The sequence below is a fragment of the Xenopus laevis genome, chromosome 7L (assembly GCF_017654675.1).
Source record: "Xenopus laevis strain J_2021 chromosome 7L, Xenopus_laevis_v10.1, whole genome shotgun sequence".
In the NCBI taxonomy this organism is placed as follows: domain Eukaryota; kingdom Metazoa; phylum Chordata; class Amphibia; order Anura; family Pipidae; genus Xenopus; species Xenopus laevis.
Genome location: NC_054383.1, coordinates 116851585 through 116866922, shown reverse-complemented (window position 1 = coordinate 116866922; position 15338 = coordinate 116851585). Strand labels below are relative to the sequence as shown.

The window sequence follows — 15338 nt, the reverse complement described above, 5'->3', positions numbered from 1 at the left end:
ATAATAGTCTCTGGGAAGGGAGTGTGACTGTGGGATAGCAGGTATAGTAGTGAGAGATGGTGCCTATAGTAACAGTGGATAATAGTCTCTGGGAAGGGAGTGTGACTGTGGGATAGCAGGTATAGTAGGGAGAGATGGTGCCTATAGTAGTAGTGGGATAATAGTCTCTGGGAAGGGAGTGTGACTGTGGGATAGCAGGTATAGTAGGGAGAGATGGTGTCTATAGTAACAGTGGGATAATAGTCTCTGGGGAGGGACTGTGACTGTGGGATAGCAGGTATAGTAGGGAGAGATGGTGCCTATAGTAACAGTGGATAATAGTCTCTGGGAAGGGAGTGTGGCTGTTGGATAACAGGTATAGTAGGGAGAGATGGTGCCTATAGTAACAGTGGGATAATAGTCTCTGCAAAGGGAGTGTGGCTGTGGGATAGCAGGTATAGTAGGGAGAGATGGTGCCTATAGTAACAGTTAATAATAGTCTCTGGGAAGGGACTGTGACTGTGGGATAGTAGGTACAGTAAGGAGAGATGGTGCCTATAGTAACAGTGGGATAATAGTCTCTGGGAAGGGAGTGTGACTGTGGGATAGAAGGTATAGTAGGGAGAGATGGTGCCTATAGTAACAGTGGATAATAGTCTCTGGGAAGGGACTGTTACTGTGGGATAGTAGGTATAGTAAGGAGAGATGGTGCCTATAGTAACAGTGGGATAATAGTCTCTGGGAAGGGAGTGTGGCTGTGGGATATCAGGTATAGTACGGAGAGATGGTGCCTATAGTAGCAGTGGAATAATAGTCTCTGGGAAGGGACTTTGGCTGTGGGATAGCAGGTATAGTAGGGAGAGATGGTGCCTATAGTAACAGTGGGATAATAGTCTCTGGGAAGGGAGTGTGGCTGTGGGATAGCAGGTATAGTAGGGAGAGATTGTGCCTATAGTAACAGTGGGATAATAGTCTCTGGGAAGGGACTGTGACTGTGGGATAGCAAGTATAGTAGGGAGAGATGTTGTCTATAGTAACAGTGGGATAATAGTCTCTGGGAAGGGAGTGTGACTGTGGAATAGCAGGTATAGTAGGGAGAGATGGTGCCTATAGTAACAGTGGATAATAGTCTCTGGGAAGGGAGTGTGACTGTGAGATAGCAGGTATAGTAGGGAGAGATGGTATCTATAGTAACAGTGGGATAATAGTCTCTGGGAAGGGAGTGTGACTGTGGGATAGCAGGTATAGTAGGGAGAGATGGTGCCTATAGTAACAGTGGATAATAGTCTCTGGGAAGGGAGTGTGACTGTGGGATAGCAGGTATAGTAGGGAGAGATGGTGCCTATAGTAACAGTGGATAATAGTCTCTGGGAAGGGAGTGTGACTGTGAGATAGCAGGTATAGTAGGGAGAGATGGTGTCTATAGTAACAGTGGGATAATAGTCTCTGGGAAGGGAATGTGACTGTGGGATAGCAGGTATAGTAGGGAGAGCTGGTGCCTATAGTAACAGTGGATAATAGTCTCTGGGAAGGGAGTGTGACTGTGGGATAGCAGGTATAGTAGGGAGAGATGGTGTCTATAGTAATAGTGGGATAATAGTCTCTGGGAAGGGAGTGTGACTGTGGGATAGCAGGTATAGTAGGGAGAGATGGTGCCTATAGTAACAGTGGGATAATAGTCTCTGGGAAGGGAGTGTGACTGTGGGATAGCAGGTATAGTAGGGAGAGATGGTGCCTATAGTAACAGTGGATAATAGTCTCTGGGAAGGGAGTGTGACTGTGGGATAGCAGGTATTGTAGGGAGAGATGGTGTCTATAGTAACAGTGGATAATAGTCTCTGGGAAGGGAGTGTGACTGTGGGATAGCAGGTATAGTAAGGAGAGTTGGTGCCTATAGTAACAGTGGGATAATAGTCTCTGGGAAGGGACTTTGGCTGTGGGATAGTAGGGACAGATGGTGCCTATTGAAGTAGTTGTTATTAATAGCAATGAGACCCTGTGCTGAAATTACATTCTGCCTAGTGTTTTAATTTTTTGCCATTATAAAGCAGTAATTTGAAAGTTGGTCTATTTTCACTGAATTAACTTTCTTCTTACTTCTATAAACAGAGCAATTTCTTCAGAGTTCCTTATCTACCTTTAAACAAACACACCTCTCTTTGAGTATCTCTCTCAGTTATTATAGCAGCTTAGTGATGTCATTTCTGTCACATGACTCACTGAAACTTGTGTATTATAATAAATAAAAGTACCCCCTGTTGCAAATTATGATGACATTAGAAGTGACCTCTGAGTTCCATGCCTTCGGCCTTGTGCTTTTATATGGTTATGGAACTCCTTGGTAATGTATATCCTTATAATACACAAAAGCCATGAATATCCTGTAAATTATATCCTTATAAACGGTGAGTAGTGATGTCATCAGTTATAAACGGTGAGTAGTGATGTCATTTCTGTCACATGACTCACTAAAATTTGTGTATTATAATAAATAAAGTACCCCCAGTTGTAAAATATGAGGATATTAGAAGTTACCTCGGAGTTCCATGACCTGTATAAAAACACTCGGCCTTCGGCCTCGTGTTTTTATATGGTCATGAAACTCCTCGGTAACTAATAATATCCTTATATTTTACAAGAGGGGGTACTTTATTCACTATATAATACACAAAAGCCATGAATATCCTGTAAATTATATCCTTATAAACGGTGAGTTCTGATGTCATCAGTTATAAACGGTGAGTTCTGATGTCATTTCTGTCACATGACAGAATTCGCGAGACGGCGATTTTGATGCCTGCGACAATTCGCCGGTGTCCAAATTTTTCCGCTGCCGCCGAATTTTGGTCAGCAAATTTTTGCAGCAAAAACAAGCAAATGCGCTGCGAATTCGCACCTGGCGAATAAATTCGCCCATCGCTACTAAGCACCATTTACAAGAATGTCTATGAAGATTCATTTATCCAGGTCGTGATATACAGTATCTAGTGGAATTAAATCAAAGGCAAGTGAACATTTAGAGTTATTCTTGAAAACCTTTCACCACTCATACGAGTGTTTTCTTCAGTTCAATTTAATTCTACTATATACTGCATTTACAAGGATGTAATTTAAAGGTTATGGGATCAGTTATCCGGAAACCTGTTATCCAGAAAACTTTGAATTACAGAAAGGCCATCTCCCATATCCAAATTTTCTCTGTAATAATAAAACAGTACCTTGTACTTGATCCCAACGAAAAAATAATTAATCCTTATTTGAGGCAAAACCAGCCTATTTGGTTTATTTAAAAAAAATATTTTCTAGTAGATATGGAAGGATCCACATCTGGAAAACCCCAGGTCGCGAGTATTCTGGATAACAGGTCCCATTAGCTTTTTAATTCAGCAATCTGGTTGCTAGGGTCCAAATTACCCTAGAAACCATTCATTGATTTGAATAAGAGACTGGAATATGAATAGGAGAGGGGCTGAGTAAAAAGATGAGCAATAAAAAGTAGCAATAACTATACATTTGTAGCCTTACAGAGCATTTGTTTTTAGATGGGGTCAGTGACCCCCATTTGAAAGCTGGAAAGAGTCAGAAGAAGGAAAATAAAAAAAAACTATACAAAATGAATAACGATGACCAATTGAAAAGTTGCTTAGTATTAGCCATTCGGTAACATGCTAAAAGATAACTTGGAAGTGAACCACCCCTTTAAAGATGCTATAAGCCCCTAAGACAAAAAAAGTGGTTGCACTCAATGTGTAAAGAAGATGTAACTGCAAAAACAGAATTTTGTCTAATGAAAGATTATTTCTAAGTCTATTCCTAAGTGGCTTCCCATTATACACTAAAAGCAGTGAATATTTATAATTAAAATTATGTGACAGTGTAGTTGCTATAGAAGCAGTCTGTCTCTTTCTGCACTGCTGGTTCTGTCTCTAAGCTAAATTAGCTCTACTTGTTTTGTTACAAGTCTTTTAGTATTCTGGCTTCTACCTCCACTTTCTGGGCTGTTTTAAAGATATTAAAACTTGCTGAATTGTCAGTCCTAGGGGTTGGGCATTACAAAGGATTTTGTTCAGGTGCCGGCAGCTCAGGGCTTTAATTACCTGTGTGGGAGTCTTGCTATGAGAGCCCCATTCAGTTTCTTGTCTGCTTATTGGACGGATCATATTTCCCCAACAAAACTCTCAAAAACTGCTATTCCCCTTGGATGAGTAAACCGACATTGTCCTGATACACACACACAGCTCAGCTCAAGAGGAGAAGAATTGGTGATTTTTAACTGGCAATATTATCTCACCCCAAATTAGTTTCTATGGAATAAACCACCAAAGCTATTAAGTTTTGTTTTTTAGGATTTTCCAATGGTATCTGAACATGGGCAGTGGCATATACAGGCCTTGCTTGAGAGTACAGTTGAGGGGCTTTTGTGAAGGGTACCAGCATAAGAGGAGCCCTTGGGGTCAGGAAAATAAATCTATAAAGGATATTATGGGGCAGATTTATCAAGGGTCGAATTTCGAATAAAAAATACTTTAGAAAAAAAAAAGACCAACCGAAATTTCTTTAAAAAAATCGAAGTTTTCTTTCCTGGTGAATAGGCCATTTTCGTTGGAATTCAAATCGAAGTAATAGCGCATTCAATGGAGTTCAAATCAAAAAAATTTTCAAAGAAAAACTTCGATTTTTCAAAGTCCACCAATTGATTCCAAATAGGTTCTAGGAGGTCCCCCATAGGCTAAAACAGCAATCTCTGCAGGTTTTAGATGGCAAATGGTCGAAGTCTAAAATTTCAATATTAGAATTTTCACATTTTTTTTCAAATTCGAATTGAATTTGGACTAATCCCTAGTGGAAGTACACAAAAAATAGCTCTAAATTAGAATTCTTTTATTTGGATTTTCACTCCAACCCTTCATAAATCTGCCCCCAAGTTAGAGTCCTGCAGCGGGTCGGCGGTTCTGCGGGTTGAGGGTCTGACCGCGGGTCTTCTCAATATTGATATTTACTCCTTTCTTCTGGTCACGGCTACTTCCGACGACATCACTTCCGGTTTACAATGACAGCACTTCCGGTTTTACTCCTTTTTTTCTGATCACGGCTACTTCCGATGATGTCACTTCCGGTTTACAATGACAGCACTTCCTGATTCTTGATGGTCATCGGGTCGCGGGTCCGGGTTACGGATATGGTACTTGCGGGTAGGGTCGGGTAGCGGGTAAGAATGCGGGTTGCGGGTCCGGGTTGCGCATTGCAGGTACGGGTCGGGTCCCAAAAAATGGACCTGCACAGGACTCTACCCCAAGTGTTGTAACACAAAGGGGAGCTGCCTGCTTGGCCCTGCAAACATAGATACATTGCACTGGGATCGACAAAGATTTTTTGACCTGGCCGATCAATTTCCTGACAGATGTCGGCTGAAAAATCGTAAGATGTACGATCATTTGAATCCCACTAACCGCACGATAATTTCGAAGGATTGGTCGGGCTCTCCTAAAATAGGTCATTCGGCAAGAAGAATCGTCGCGTCTATGGGGAGCTTTAGACATCCCCTATATGATAACGTTTCTCTTACTTTCATTGCCACATTTCTCTCTCCCTCTTTTGTCATGTGACCTCCAGTTACTTACTATCTGCAGAATCACAACAGTTTTGTTACACTTTATGGCAGAGACGCACGCCACCTTGCAAGCACACAACTACAGAGAAGGCAGACATTGAAGCTGCCCTGTGGTGTCCTAATGAATGATCAATATATACATTAAAGGGATGGTTCACCTTTAAGGCAACCTTTATTATGTTATAAAGTGGCCAATTCTAAGCTATTGGTTTTCATTATTTATTTTTTATAGTTTTTATTTTCCATCTTTTAACTTTTTCCAGCTTTCAAATGGGGGGTCACTGAACGCATCTAAAAAAAACAAATGCTCTGTAAGGCTACAAATGTATTATCATTGTGACTTTTTTATTACCAATCCTTTGTTTCGGGCCTCTCCTATCCATATTCCAGTCTCTTATTCAAATCAATGCATGGTTGCTAGGGTCATGTGGACCCTAGTTACCAGATTGCCTAAAATGCACATTGAAGAGCTGCTGAATAAAAAGCTAAATAACTCAAAAAACCTTCAATAATAAAATAAAATTGCAAACTGTCTCAGAATATCTCTCTCTCTACATCATACTAAAAGTTATCTCAAAGGAGAACACAACCCATTAAATAAAGTGAGTCAGTTTTTGGAAGTTTTTTTAGAAATCAATGCAAAGCTGTTGCTGAAGTGCAACCCCAGTGAGGATGCTTTGGAGTATGAGGAGAGCAGGGAGTGTTCCACTTACCATGTCATTCCCTCAGGGGCCCCAAGTCCTTAAGCGCTCCCCATTGTCCCTGGCTTGGTGCTCCTTGCGCTCCCTTAGCTCCTGCACCGCTTTCCTATTCTGGAACCCCACCAGGGCCAGTGTGATCTCGGCATTCCAGCGACTTCTCTCCCTGCAGCGGAAATCTATCTCCTGCCCTGCCATTGTGACCAGCGTGAAATAAACTCGCTCCCCTTTCCTTTCCACGCACTCCAGCTTGGCCAGCGAGTCGAAGCGCAGCACCTTGGCCTTCCCCCTTTTCCTCGCGTCGCTGTACAAGTGCAGCCCGTCAGCTGTCAGCACACACCGGCGTTTTTTCCACAGCTGCAGGAAACTGTCGCTGCGCTTCTCCAGGTCGCCCTCCTTGATAATCGCAGGTGCTCCGCTACAGACGCTCATGGTGACCAGGTTGCCGAAGTCAACACTCACCGGTCCCTTTAGTTTTGGCAACTTGCTGGTGCCCAATCTCTAACACAAGTGCAACTGTCACCTTTCTAGGGGCTACTAGTACTAACTCATCATTTAATGGGGTCGGGTGCTCTATAAAAGCACTATTTATGTTTCTTCTTATATGAGTGGGACCTTGAATCTTCAGGGTCGGGAACGAGAAGAAATAAAGAAGTGAGCCCCACAAATCACAAAATGCGCCTTAAGTCGCAGTCTCTTCCTTGGGTTGCTACAATGTCGCGAGGAACAATGCTGCTTGTGCTCTGACTCTTGGGCTGCAGCTGCTCCAGGCTCCTGGGTGGATCTTTTTAGCTGCTCTGCTTATTGTCGCCCCAGGCTCCTGTTTGGATCTTTGGGTGCAGCTGGTGGGCGCTATTTATTGCTGCTTCTGCGCCTTCCTGGATGGATTTTCGGCTGCAGCTGCGGGGATCTGCTTCTTGTCGCTGCTGGATAGATAGAAACGTGCGTCCCACTCGCTGCAGATCGTCTCATTAGTCACCAGCAGCTGGAAACGCTCTCGCCAGCTCTATACAGCGACTCCAGCTTTTTCTCCTGCTGCTGCTAGCTCCTCCCCCTCTGCATGACACATAACAAGAGACTGCAGGAAAAGAGAACAGATTAACCCCAATGCTTCCTAATGAGAATTTTTACGAGCCTGGGAACAGAGCAGAAATAGGTCAGAGCCGGCAGATAGATTCCCGCTGGAGGGCTGTGTTGCAGCTGTAGCAATGTTACTGCAGTTTGGGCTAATGACATTCCATTGTGGCATCACTTGGCAGACACACAGTGTGAACTGCGCTAATAAAGAGACAGCTAATTGCAAAGGGTTCCACCTCAAATAGTTTAGTGGAGTCTGAATTAATTAAGAGTTACTCATCTTGCTTATAATTAAGGGGAAAAAGGGCAAGGCTGTCTGCATCTTCTCAAGGGAAAATGTATTCTGCTGAGTATATATAAATATATATATATATATAGTATTATTACTTATGTAACATTGTATCAGGTTATGATGCTACTGTCAGATTAGAAGAATAATGTATCCCAGGTCCAGATTCATAATAAGCCCTGGCATTTTAACTATACAGAGGCCCAAATAGACCCCTAAAGTCCCAATAAATAGTGACTGTCATTATACAGCAGCTTGTCCGGCATTTAACAAAATCTCACAGCTTGACAATCATTGGCTGATGCAGTGCATTTTGTTCTCATAGAAACAGGGAATGGCCATGAAATAGGCCTAATGTTTAGAAACGTTGACACCTGGGCCCACCGGGACTTTTCCTGGTATCCCTGTGGGCCAGTCCGACACTGGCCTGATGTACCTCCAGCAGGTCTGGACTGAGAATTAAAATAGGCCCTGGCATTTCAAATACACAGAGGCCCAAACAGCCCCCACCAGTACACTAAATAGTGACTTTCTATGACACCTTATAGCAGCCCCTCTGGCATTTGCCAGAACGCACAGATTGCCAGTCCGAGCCTGCCCCCCCCCCCCCCAGACAGTAACATACTGCACGAGGCTACTGGAAATCAAATAAAAGGACAAGGCAACAGGTTGAATTACAAACATCTTCAAAAAGCAGAAAAAGGTGCCACAGATAACCAGTGTGAATAACTCATCAAGTAGGTGCACCGGCCCCAGATCCTCAGCTCGAGAGAGCGGAAAAAATCAAACTATGCAAACAGACAGAAATGGGTCTCCCAGCACTCTAGGGGGTGTATTTATCAAAGAGTGAATTTAAAGATCACATAGTCCTCTAGAGTGAAATTCTGCCACTCTCCATTCATTTCTATGGGACTTTAAAAGGCAAATTTATCAAAGGATGAACTTTCACTTTCACCCACTTTCACTTTTACTCTTTTAAAAATCCCATAGAAATGAGTGGAGAGTGGCGGAATCTCACCCTAGAGGACAATGGTGATCTTAAACTTCACTTTTTGATAAATATATCCCTAGGAAATCCACAGTACAAAACAATATTAAAATAAAAACAATCTTTTATTGGAAAAAAATTAAATATACGCATCTCCATAGTCCCTACGTGTCTCATGCCTAGTGGGCACTTAAGGTGGCCAAACATGGGCCGACAGACCGAGTCGGCAATTTATCGGCCCTCCGATGGGCTTCCCTGATCGATAGCTCATCGAAAGTCGGGCAGATGTCGATCGACAGGGTTTATAAATTCTGTAGGATCGCGGGCCCATCTGTTTGTAGATACGATCCCCTGATTTGACCGCCCATATTGGCAGCATTATGATATGATCATTGGGCCCTAGGGCCCAATGATTGGATCAGCCTGATATTGCCCACCTCAATGTGGGCATATCAGGGATAGATCCGCTCTCTTGGCGACATCGCCAAACAAGCGTATCTCTCCGCGTATGGTCATATATTTACTTAGATTTTACTTTTTCCCAATAAAAGATTGTTCTTACTTTCATTTATATGGCCCTGTGATTTTGTAGAGTTTGATTTTCAGGGTGTCATGTGACCCATTTGACATCACTAAGCAGGGCCAACATCAGAAACTTAGGGCACAGTAGAAAAAAAATTGACCACACCCCATGTGTGCACAGCACAAACGATCAGGTAGGGAGGTTTTGCTCGGACAAAAGTTCCTGTAGGAGATATAGATCATGTCATTCAGTAAGTAGATCCCAATAATTATCAAAGGTCGCGTGTTAGAATTTTTTATAACTCGAATGAACTCGAAACTTGAATGGTATCTTATTTAAGAAAAAAAATCAAATGGCAAAAACCCGATTCTGTTTGAGTCCTGAAACCTGAAAACTTGACTTGATCAAGTTTTTCGGCGAATAAAAAAATTCATTCGAGTTTTCGGTCACAAGCCTCTGAAAAAAAGCTTGAACATCAAACAGGCTGTTAACATCCTCAAATGGACCTCTGCCATTGACTCCTACATGACTTTGACAGGTTTTAGATGGTGTATTTTTGGATCCAAGTTATTTAAAGGGTTGGGGTCTTGAAAATTCGAGGTTTTTTTTTTAAAAAAAACTTGAATAATTTGAGTTTTATTTTATAACCTGAAAATGTGAGTTTTCGTGGAATACGTCTCCGATTCAATCATAATGGAGGCCGATGCATTCAGATAGATTTAAATTGGCAGCTATCAACCTTTATGTATACACTGATCATTCCAATCTAGGAATTTATTATAGGACACCTATAATGACCTTATCAACAGATGCCATGCAAACAATATGTGGAAATCCAACCTTCTGTATCCTCTGCTAATGAATCTCATTTCTCTGGCCTTCTGAAATAAAGGTAGTTTCTGTCCATCTTGGAATCACTTATGTTTGCCGATAGGAGTAGTTTGTTTTGGTGTGCACCTAAAGTATTTATATATAGGAAAGTACAGCCAAATATCCAGTGATCTGTTACAAACACATAAAACAGGTTGGCTTAAAGGAGATGGAAATTAATTTTACCTTGGGGGTGCCAACAGTTAGGCACCCCTAAGTGATTATTTGTACTTACCTGAAACCCCAGGCCAGTGCTCCTATCAGCAGGAAACTGCACCGAACCCGGGTTTTCAAAAAACACAAAAGGGGCAGGGTGAGGAGGTGCGCAGCTATAAAGCCGGAAGTCGGCAGTTGAAGGGGGCGGGGAGGGCAGGAGGAAGAGCCTGCCACCCGTAAAAGGGGTGTGAGTTGAGCCCGAACCCGACCAACGTATGGGGCTGGCACGCACATCACTACTGACTATCCTGCCCTCTGAAGAGGTCTGTGACTGATTTGTTATGAGTTGGGCTAAACTAGAACAAACATAACCAATGACCTCTCAACACATATAACCATATGAAAGCAAAACCTCAGTTGTGACAGCAAAATCACACAGCACCTCAAAGCTTTTGTTCAAAATTATATGGTATCATAAATAGGGTGTAATTATGCCCTGACAGTATCTCTTTAAATGCAGGTGTATATTTCTTTTCTGCTGATAGGAGCACCGGCCTGTGGTGTTAGGTAAGTAAATGTGATCACTTGGGAGTGCCTAACTTTTGGCACCCCAGGCACAAAAAGACTTTCCTTCTCCCTTAGGGCTAGGCCACACGGGAAGATTTCAGGGAGATTAGTCACCTGGCGACTAATCGCCACGTCTAATCTCCCTGAATGGCCTTGTGGGAAGAAGAAAACATTTTTACTTCCTTGTTTTGTGACAAAAATTCACACAATTTCCCTCCCTGCCTCTAATTTGCATATGCAAATTAGGGTTCGGATTCGGTTCGGCCAGGCAGAAGGATACTACCCGAATCCTGCTGAAAAAGGCCGAATCCTGGATTCGGTGCATCCCTAATATTTACTATGCTCATGTTTGGACTGGGCAAGCGGGACACCAGGAAAAAACCTGGTGGGCCTCACGAGGCAATTTCGAGGGACTTTGAAAAACGTGTCGCCGCGTGTGAATAGGCGTAGGCGACTTTAGCGCTAGCGGGTGCGAGACACCAGCAAGCCATTCAGGGAGATTAGTCGCCTCAAAGACGCAGCGAATAGTCGCCAGGCGACCAATCTCCCTGAATCTTCCCGTGTGGCCCTAGCCTTAAAGGGGTTGTTTACCTTTAAATGATCTTTTAGTGTGATGTAGAGAGTGATATTCTGAGACAATTTGCATTTGGTTTTCCTCTTTCATTATTTGTGGTTTGTGAGTTACTTGCAGCTCTCCAGTTTGATATTTTTAGCAGTGTACAAATTTCCCCATACAACCATGCACTGTTTAAGGGTAAGGACTTCACGATGCGAGAGGAGACGACACGTCGCAATGCGGCAAAACGCATGCGCTGCGTTTTCATCCGACAGTCGGATAAATGTAGTTCTTACCTGCGATCTCTCCTTTGCTGCCTTTTTCTTTAGAACATCCCACACGTCGCATGGGTTTTGTCGCATTGCGACTTGTCGGCTTGCATCGTGAAGTCCTACCATTAAATAAGATGAATTGGCAAGGGCCTCAATAAAAAGAGGAGTAATGAAAAGTAACAATCACAAAACATTTGAAAGCTGGAAAGAGTCAGACCAAGAAGGCAGATAATTTAAAAACTATAAAAGGGTAACTATTCTATAACAGACTGAAAGTTAACTTGGAGGTTTACAAAATAGCCACATACAGACATATTTATATACCACTCCGTGTGTTGGGAGTAGCATTTCATTGCTTATGAAAGTGGGTCTTTGTCTGAGCCCATCCTGATCACATGTCTATATATTTCCTCCCAGGATTCCTCTCTATGAGCGTTTTTACGATCCATTGATTTTTATAAATAACCTCACAATGCAATAAAATGCAGTGGAGTGGAAATGCCACAGTGTTTCTTCTCTTGTTTGTTTCCCACCAGATTGGTTATTGATCTTGCTCAGTAGTTAGAAAGAAATATACACCTGCATTTAAAGAGATACTGTCAGGGCATAATTACACCCTATTTATGATACCATATCATTTTGAACAAAAGCTTTGAGGCGCTGTGTGATTTTGCTGTCACAAATGAGGTTCAGCTTTTTATAGTTTTGTGTGTATAGAGGTCATTGGTTATGTTTGTTCTAGTTTAGCCCAACTGTCATAACAAATCAGTCACAGATCTCTTCAGAGGACAGCATAGTCAGCGTTAGACTGGGGAACACTGGGCCTGCCACCTCAGGGCCCCTACCCATCGTGTACCCCCACCCGTTGTGTACCCCCACCTGTTACAAGCCCCCCACCCTAGAGTCCTGCGCGGGTCCATTTTTTTGACCCGTACCCGCAACCTGCAATCTGCAACCCGGACCCACAACCTGCATTCTTATCCGCTTGGACCCTCTACCCGACCCGCAAGTACCTTATCTGCAATCCGGACCCGCGACCGGCTGACCATCAAGAATCAGGAAGTGCTGTGATTGTAAACCGGAAGTGACATCTTCGGAAGTAGGTGTGATAAAAAAAAGGGGGTAAAACAGGAAGTGCTGTCATTGTAAACCGGAAGTGACATCATCAAAAGTAGGTGTGATCAGAAAAAAGGAGTAAAAATCGATATTGAGAAAACCCGCAGAACTGCCGATCTGCGCCTATACCTGCACCCGGAACTTTTACCCGCAACCCGCAGAGTACCGCAGGTTTTTGCGGGTATCCGACCCGCTGCAGGACTCAACCACCCGTCACTAGCCCCCCCTACCCTAGACGTGTGCTTTACTCTCCTGCAATCGAGCTCGCTTTCATGTGGTTTGCTTTACCTGCCCGTGAAAGGGAACCCACAGTATCCTGCAGGGAACGGGCCTGGGTCGGCAGGGCCCCCTGAGGGCTGGGGCCCAACAGGTTTTTTCCTGGTGTCCCGCTTGCCCAGTCCAACCCTGAGCATAGTAAATATTAGGGATGCACCGAATCCAGGATTCAGGCAGGATTCAGCTTTTTTCAGCAGGATTCGGGTCGAACTGAATCCAAACCCTAATTTGCATATGCAAATTAGGGTCAGGGAGGGAAAATGTGTGACTTTTTGTCACAAAACTAGGATGTAAAAAAGTTTTCTCCTTCCCACCCCTAATTTGCTTATGCAAATTAGGATTCGGATTCGGTTCAATATTCGGTCAAATCTTTCGCCAAGGTTTAGGGGGTTCAGCCAAATCCAAAATACTGGATTTGGTGAATCCCTTGTAAATATATACAGTATAAGACTTTTATGTAAAGTAAGGGTTCTTAATCTATAGTCCAGGCCCCAAAACGGAGACCTCATGTTGTATAAGGTAGGTGCCTTATAACTTTGGTAGAGAACCTAAAACTGGGATCTTACAATCTTTGTATATTAATTTTTTAAGGAACAGCCCCGTTTCCCAAAAAGTTGGGACACAGTATTAAATATAAATACAACAGAATTTAATGATTTATAAATCTTTTGAACCCTATATCTAACTGCAAGTAGTACAGAGATGGAAAATTGAAAACATTGTATTGAAAATAGCATCAAGTGTTGAAACTGAGAAATGTTATTTTTTTTCTGAAAAATATGTGCTCATTTTGAATTTGATGCCAGCAACACGTTTCTAAAAAGTTGGACGAGGAGCATGTTTGCCACTGTGTTTCCCACTGCTCAACAGGTCAGGGTCTCCATTGTTGTATTTTTTCCTTTCATAATGTGCCAAATGTTTTCAATGGGTGACAGGTTGGGACTGCAGGCAGGGGACCAGTTTAGCACCCAGACTCTGTTACTGCAGGGCCATGCTGTTGTAATATGTGCAGAATACAGTCAAGCATTGTCTTACTGAAATAAGCACAGCCTTTCCTGAATAAGACGTCTGTTTAGCAGCATATGTTGCTCCAAAACCTGTACATATAATTCAGCATTATTGGTGCCTCCCCAGATGTACAAGCTCCCCAAGCCTTATGCACTATTGCACCCCCATATCATCATGGATGCTGCCGGCTTTTGTACTATGTGCTCATAAGAAGCCGGATGGTCCTACTCCTCTTTAGCCCATAGGATGTGGTGTCCATGATTTAAAAAAGAATTTCAAATTCTGATTCATTAGACTAGAGGACATATTTCCACTTTGCTTCAGTCCATCTTAAATAAGTTTGGGCCTAGAGAAGGTGCTGGTGTTTCTGGATCATGTTTATCTATATAGTTTCTTCTTTGCATTGTAAGGGCTCCTATAGATTTTGGCCATCCAGTATTTGCTTCTGCCCGTGTCCCTTTTGTACAGAGATTTCTCTAGATTCTCTGATTTTTTTTCATGTTATTTTCTACTGTAACTAATGAAATCCGCCCAAATTCTTTGCAATTTTACACTGATGAGGTTTATTCTTAAATTGTTGCAAGGTTTGCAGTGAGGGTAGTGGGGTACCCCTTCCCACATTTACTTCTCAAACCCAGCCTCTGATTTAGCGATACAAAACTTTTCCAGTCTTTTATTGCCCCTCTCCCAGCTTATTTAATATGTGTTGCTGGCATCAAATTTAAAATGAGCAGACATTTTTCTGAAAACAAATAACATTTATTTTCAGCATTTGCTATGTTGTTTAAAATAGGGTTTATATTATTTGCAAATCATCCCTTTCACTTTTTAATTTACATTTTATGCAGTGTCCCAAATGGGCTTGGTTTAAAATGGGTTGTTTACCTTCCAACACTTTTTTCAAGGGGAACTATCGCAAACATGAAAATGTTATATTAGCTTCAGCATACCGCAATAAGAAACTTTCTAAATACAATCAGTTAAAAATTCTGTACTGTTTCTGAAATAATCAAGTTTATCTTCACTATTCCTTTCTCAGCATCTGTTTCTGTTCATTCTCTCTTCATGCAGCAGTTGGGTGTCAGATAATCATTGACACGTAGATCCAATATATCTTATGGGGGGCTCATTTTGCCTAGAAGATGTATTAGAGCTCCCTCTATTAAAATAACCAGACATCATGTCTCTCTACATGCAGAATTTATGCAAACACAGTTATTTTGTTAGATTTTGTTTGTACTGCAATCAGTTATTTGAGTGAGCTCTATTTCATCTGCTAAAAAAAGAAGCCCCCCTATAAGATATATTGGATCATTCATCTGCATTCACACTGTTCTAAATTAATACAAAAA

The 15338-nt window shown here is 42.3% G+C and overlaps 1 protein-coding gene across 1 annotated transcript in view; it reads right to left on the bottom strand.

The window, feature by feature from the left end:
• LOC108696738 (pleckstrin homology-like domain family A member 2) overlaps window positions 1–7490 on the bottom strand; it is a 15317-nt gene extending 7827 nt beyond the window's left edge. Inside the window, exon 1 of the mRNA XM_018226349.2 lies at window positions 6304–7490. Coding sequence (XP_018081838.1) covers window positions 6316–6720 — 405 coding nt within the window. The 5' untranslated portion in view covers window positions 6721–7490 and the 3' untranslated portion in view covers window positions 6304–6315. The remainder of the gene's footprint in view (window positions 1–6303) is intronic.
• Window positions 7491–15338: the final 7848 nt, after the last annotated feature.